The sequence below is a fragment of the Mytilus galloprovincialis genome, chromosome 6, assembly GCF_965363235.1.
Source record: "Mytilus galloprovincialis chromosome 6, xbMytGall1.hap1.1, whole genome shotgun sequence".
NCBI classification, from domain to species: domain Eukaryota; kingdom Metazoa; phylum Mollusca; class Bivalvia; order Mytilida; family Mytilidae; genus Mytilus; species Mytilus galloprovincialis.
In genome coordinates this window covers 53,546,595-53,553,645 of record NC_134843.1, presented here as the reverse complement: position 1 = coordinate 53,553,645, position 7,051 = coordinate 53,546,595, and the positions used below count along the sequence as shown (strand labels likewise).

At 31.9% G+C, this 7,051-nt stretch overlaps 1 protein-coding gene across 1 annotated transcript; it reads right to left on the bottom strand.

The window, feature by feature from the left end:
* Positions 1-1,720: 1,720 nt before the first annotated feature.
* Positions 1,721-6,204, bottom strand: LOC143079883 (zinc finger protein 862-like). Its single transcript, XM_076255508.1, has 9 exons — positions 5,000-6,204; positions 4,417-4,731; positions 4,058-4,271; positions 3,556-3,928; positions 3,178-3,432; positions 2,863-3,048; positions 2,603-2,752; positions 2,261-2,465; positions 1,721-2,126 (listed from the first exon to the last, which is right to left on the bottom strand). Exons 1-9 carry the CDS (start codon positions 5,259-5,261, stop codon positions 1,945-1,947), a joined length of 2,142 nt encoding a protein of 713 aa, XP_076111623.1. The 5' UTR covers positions 5,262-6,204; the 3' UTR covers positions 1,721-1,944.
* Between the last annotated feature and the right edge of the window lie 847 nt (positions 6,205-7,051).

The following is a 7,051-nucleotide window of genomic DNA, read 5'->3' as shown; positions in this document are numbered from 1 at the left end:
TTAAAAAGTTTCTTATGGGAATAAGGAATAAGTTTAAGACAATATTTGGGGTTTACTAGTATATCCTGCAATAGTTTATCAAATGCCAATTATTTATTTTAGCATTTGCAATACAAAAGGTTTAGAAATATACTTAAATATAGTCAGATATGTCGGTAACATGAAAGAATCTTGAGTAACAGCACAACGGTAACAGGACAGAGTTGGTAACAGAAAGGATTTTTCTGCTTTATTTTAAAGTTTAAGAAAAATAGATCATTTTAAATTGGTCACAATTGGAAGATAACAGCAAACAATGTCATTTATCCTTTGAAACTGTATTTGCAAGATGAAAAATCTGCCTAGGTAAGGAAAAATTCTAAAATAAATTCCTTTCTGTTACTATCTACTAAACTAGAATTGCACAATTTTCTCTGCTGTTATCAAAAGCAAAAAACCTATTTTTTTTATTAAATATACTGTATATTATTTAGAAATTTATTTAATATGGTGGTGATAACTTATATTAAATAAAATGGTTGGCATATAGTAGATTAACTTTTCGATTCTTCAGTGAAATTGTCTTGAACATCCTTCCTGTTACTGATGATGGTTATGCTGTTACTTTTTATCAGGTAACATGACAGAACGTAACAGAAAGGAATTACGCGATAGTTTTTGTCCTTTTTATCACATTAAATGTAAATGTATTTCCTGTGACATATAACTTTTAAAAAGATGATATAAAAACACACTTAATGCTGTGGTGCACACTTAAAAATATTCTCAGAAAGTGTAAGAAAAGGCTGTAACAGGATAGAACACCAATAAGTATTTTTCTATAAGTTCTTACCTTGGATGGGCTTGAATGTTCAAACCTGGCCGCCTTTCCAACTATTTCTTTGTACAAATGCATTCAGGAAATGATGATCTTCACAATACATAATGGGAAAATAACTCTTGGTCTTGTAAACGTTTCCACAGGTAAAAAAAACCCAGTGGTAACAGGAGGGAAATCACCTCTGGGGACAAATTTTTTTTCTCTTAAAATTTGCAAAATTTTATTACATGCTATAGTTATAATATAAAAAGACAAATTAGGGGCAAGTTTATTATATAATATATCATATATGTGAGAATCGGACGCCTGTTTAATTAATTTGGATATTATTTGAATGATTTAGTTTTCAAAAAAACACAGGGGACAACATGATTTTAGGGGGGGTTGAACATTTAAATTACAATATTTTATTGGAAGAAATATAAGAATGAGTGTTTAATTGGCAGGCCATGGTGCATTATATAATTTAGTTTATACTGAAACTTAAAATTTTCAAAAAAGATGGTTGAATAAAAAAATAATTGCTGGTGAAGTGCGGGACATGGAAATTAGACTTTTTCAGATATTGTCTCATATATATATATATATATATATATATATATATATATATATCAAAGGTATGCTCTGTCACCAAGTAATGTAGTACATTGTATTTCCTACATTTTTTCTATGAATTGTAAGTTTGCTATTTATTCAATTCACAATTCTCTTTTTGTCCAATCAGATCATCCCATCAACTGTACATCATGACATAATGCTGTTAGCTCTATCAACGTTATTTCCAAACCAATAAGTAACACAAAATTATGAATGAATCCACCATTTCACAATTTATAGCTACAGGTACAAATGAGGTACCATATGAGAGTAACTTAGTGACACTATATATTTCCTATATCAGTGTTCTCCCCAGAAATTTTTGAAGGCGCAAAATTCAAGGGCGCGTAACTCTTTTTTTGGGTGAACTATTGTGACACGAAAGCCATCAGTCATGAATCATGGCATGCAATATGAATTATAAAGCTTTGTGACATGTGTTTTAATAATGCATAGTATTTATAAATTAAAAGAATATATACATGTATGAAATGAATTGATTTCAGTCAATAAAAAGTAAATAAAGTTCAAGAAAAGATCCTCCTGCTTTTTTGGGTCTTCCAGTGCTGAACAGCATCAGAAATATCTATCTCTGTACTCTCTTCTCCTTCTAGTGATATGGTAACAAGACAGTTGGTTATCTTATTTGATAGCCTGTTCCTCAACTCTGTCTTGATCCTCTTTAGGGTTGAAAATCCCCTTTCACAATCTAAAACATAAATAAATTAATGCCTGAATTTTTATATTTCAACTTGCAACTTAAATAAATAGTATGATAAATGAAAAGATAATGCATATTCATGTTATGATGTAAAAGATTTTATTTAGGATATATGTATTTACCTGCAGTAGATGTAGGCAATAATAAGCCAACAGCTGATAGGCTGGACAACAGAGGAAAACCTGCTGATAACTTGCCAGCCAATTGCTGCATGATCAAACTTGCAGATAGAGACTTGAGGCTGTCATCAGTATTAATTGTATTTTTTAGTAGCCTCCACTCCTGGCTTAATGGCACCAGATCCAATTTAAAGTGGTCAGAAAGGATCTGAAAAAGATATATATATATTCATTTTGAAAAAATAAAATATATAAATGGAATAAAATAATAAAGAGCCAAAAAAACTTTTAGTTGTTACACTTTGTTATATTACAAAAAGAAACTACATGTATAAAGTTATTTACCCCTATTTGCTCCCTGCCATAACCATCAGCTTCTTCTGGATCTTCTGGAACACTGTTGGGGTCAAACACAGAAAAGCTTTCCAACAAAGGTAAATCTGGAAACCTCTTCTCTAAATTCTCCACCACATGGTCAATGTATGGAAAGTAGACCTAAAATGTATTTTGGAAATGTTTACATTGTGAAGAATTTTATAGAACATACATATTCAATTTACAAATCCAAATTATTGTAATGTCATATACATGTACTTATGAATTACCTGTCTTTCAAATTTATCAAATTCCTCCTCTGTTGGACTCTTGACTTTGAAGTTTTCTTTAATCAAATCATCTATCACTTTCCTCACTGAAGCATAATTTTCCCCATGCCTTTCTTTAAATGATTGGATGGTCTTTATAGTTCCAGTCACAAGAGGTCTTACTACTGTGTAGTCTGCATCTTTTCTCTGTAAAACAAATCTTGTATTTAATTAAATTAAATTAAATTTAGATTATTTAACTATTTGAATCTTGACAGTGCAGATATTATAACAATTAACTGAATTATGAATTAGGTATTTGTAAAATAATATTACCTGCAAGGCTTTTGACAGTTGTGATAGTGGTGGCAGCAAATCACACATCATGTACAAGGTTGCAATGAAGTCAAACTTCTGTACAAATGTGGCCAAGCCTAGTGCCTGGGCATCTCCTCTCTCCTTGGCTTCTCTCTCCAAACTTGTAATGATTGAAGGAAAGCATCTCCTTATAGATTGGACAGCTTTGTCATGGGAAAGCCACCTTACATCTTTTGCCTCTGTAATTTTTATAACTGGCTCCTGGAGAATTTCCTAAAATAATGAGCATACAATAAATATCAATACTTGCATTTCCAATTAATGATTTTTAAGTGTTTTAACTAACAACCACACAAACATTAATATAATATTTTAGTCATATTAAGATGTTCTTACCTGAATGTGATGAAGTGCTGCCATTCTGACTGCACTGTACTGGTAGAACCTGTACAGCTGTTCCACAATAGCCTTAAACTTCTTCAGGTAAGGGACAGCAGCAGCAGCTTGTGAGCTTGCTAAAGCCAACCTATGGGCAACACAGTGGTTTGCAATCAAGGTTGGAACAGACTCCTTCAGCAATGCTGCAACACCTCCTTTTCTACCAAGCATGACAGATGCCCCATCACTTCCTAATGCACACATCTTCTCCAATGGCACGTCAATCTCCTCCAGAGTTTGGACTATGGCACTTTTGATAGTTGCTGCTTTCCCATCAAAAAGTTCAATCATTTTTAGAAAATGAGTTGAACTTTTGCCATTTTTTAGAAATCTGTAACAAAAAAACAAATATGAAGTATTTCAATAAAAGAAGTGACTGAAAAAGTTAGTCATGTAAGTAGTTTAGGAATTAAAATAAAAAAATCATAAGTAACTGTCTAAATTTTAATGATTTTCTTACCTCACATAGAGAATCAACTCCTTCTTAACAGCTACATCAGTAGTTTCATCAACCATCACAGTATAGAAGGGAGAATTTTTCAGGTCACAGATAAGTGGAGTCTGTACAACATATTTAAATGACAGCAAAGCTTCCTGGATGAATCTTTCAGAGGTGTATTTTGCATTCTCTCCAACCATCAAGGCATTCAGAACATCAACACCAAGGTCTTTGCCTGTCAAAAGATTTTTTTATAATTTAGATGTTTAGGCCTAGCACAGCACAATAATTCATTCAAAATATTTTTCTTGAAATAATAATCTTGAAATAATATTGTATTTGAACTGAGCATTATTATAAGTACTGAAAATCAAACTTACAAAGGTTCATCAAAGGAACATAGTTGGTTGTGTGTGGAAGTTCCCTTTTGCACAGCCAATACAAGCACTTCATTGCTGATTCCATTGCCATCTCATTTAATGTAACTTCCTTCTCAACTGCTGTGGCAAGACTGGTGTTAGCTAGAACTCTTGCCCCTTCAAAAGCAACAGCCTCTTTATGTGTCTCACTGCGCCCATGTCTAAGAATGCTTTCACGTACCATCCATGAGCAAGGCAAGTCAACCCATGCAGCTTTCCCTGGTACACACTTTTTGGGTCTCCTTTGATGTTTTGTACACAAGTTACATTTCATCCCTTTTAAAAAAGAATTAATAAAATTTTGATTCCGGTTGTTTAATTTCATTATTATACACAGAGACGTATATGTCTCTGTAATATACATGATCAAGTTAAATGTATTTAAAAAATTAAAAATATAGTTTATAATTATACTGAGACTCATTAAAATACTGACACGAACGAGATTCATCCTCAACTATATTTTTTTTATATTGATGAACGATTTCTGCAAATGAGTTAACAATAATCTTTTATGAAATAAAATTTATAAAATATTCCTTACCCCCTTCAACATTCCTAAGCCACGAGAATTCAGTCAGCCACTTGTCATTGAAGCCAGAAATACGGTGCTTGTTGTTATCTATTGCTGAAACTTTAGCCCGCTTTGGATTCGGAGAAGCAATAGCCTCTGCTATATATACTACTGACGATGTAGACGGAGGTGTATTCTCCTTTTCATTAGAAGTAACTGGTCTGAAAAAACTTCTAATTCCATCATCTGCCTTTCTCTTAACCCCTTTCTTATTAGTAGATATCATGTTCATTTAAAATCAAAATTGACTATGGTTAAGTTTTTTTGGAATACAACTTTTTAAAAGAAAAATATTTTAATGAACAGCTGACCAGTTTCCGTAGTTTGACATTACGCTTCCGTGTGTATTATTGTCAAAACCTATCTTTGGCATGTAGATATAAACGCAACTTGACAAATTTGACAAAGTTAAAACCATTGACATTATTTACTAGTGACATTATACAGAAGCTGGGCGATTCCGTACTCGTGTTGATTGTCACATATATCCCGACGAACATATTTACGATCGATGTTCTATAAAAAAATTATTTATGAAATATTCATCAATTTCAGACGAAATAACCTTGAAAGCAACATTTTTTTCAATTTCTATTAAATAAATCACTTCTCGTTATCTTTTATCAAAGTTTATTTTATTTTTTCCACGTAAAAATACTCCATTCATAATTTTCATCGTAAATATATTTAGAAATGTGTATTCAAATTTATCACGTGTATTCAACACGTTCATTGGTCATGTTTAAATAGATTCTTCTTCTCGACCAATGAAAAAATTCGTTATATACGTGTTCAAGTGATCACAAAGACCATGCGTAAATACAATGCTTTTGCGATCTATTTCTTCGTTTTTTACACTGAAGTTTTTAGAAACTTTAATATTCCTTTCAAAATATCTATCTTCTTGATGAACATTAACGCTATAATCTGATAACATGGTCTGATAAGGGTGTCTCAGGTAAAACTAATTATCATTTATTGCGCAACACTGACCGACCGCTCAGCGGTGATCAGCAACTTTACAATTTTAACCAACATTTACATAGAAAATGTGAAAATTAACACGCTGCGGGATCAGATACTAAGGGACAGCGGCCAATTAAGGCGCTGCGGGAATTACGAAAATAGTTTGAAGGCGCTGCGGGGCCGCAGCGTCATATCGGCCTGGGGAGAACACTGTATATATACATTGATATACATGATATATGCCGCTTCATAATCTGGCTGGGAATCATGCTCAAACCAATGTGATATCTTATCTACAAAAAAAATATACATTAAGAATAAAGTATTTATTATATATAAACTTGTATTTATCTACAAGAAAAACTAGCAATCATAATTTGCTTGACAACAAAGTTTAATGATGTAAAGAAATGAATTTATGACTTATACAATTTAATTGATAAGTCCCTTATGAGAAGAAGAATAAAACCCTTTTTTGAGGTTCTATTTCTAAAACAAAATGTTCTCTCTTTCTACATCAATGTTTTCTTAGGTGTATACTTCATTGAAGGGTTACTGTCTAATAGAGGCTATAGCACTATACTTGTTGTGATCAATTTATAATACTTTTTTATTTTAAAATAGAATTTGTTGAATATTACTACCAACGTGACATGGTGACAAAGCAAACAGTATTTATAAGATTCTTCTTCTTCTTCTTTATAATCCATCAACATACTGATGATAACGTGTCGGGCACTTATTTAACTATGCCGCACATGCGTGGGATCTAATTTTTATTTAGTCATGACAGTCATGACAGTGAATAATATACAAAAGATAAAAATAAAAATTTCAACATAATTTCTTTTTCTTGTTATAACATATATTTAAGTTCTACAAAATTTAGAGCATAACAAATCATTTATAACAAAATAATGAATAATACTCGGTAAAATCTTAAATTTCTTATCACAAAAGATGAAAAGTGTTAAAAATTGTTGTCAAGGACGCAATGCCGTCTCATCATTTGGAATCAGGCATGTCAGGGCACAATATCAATATACTCTTTTTTTT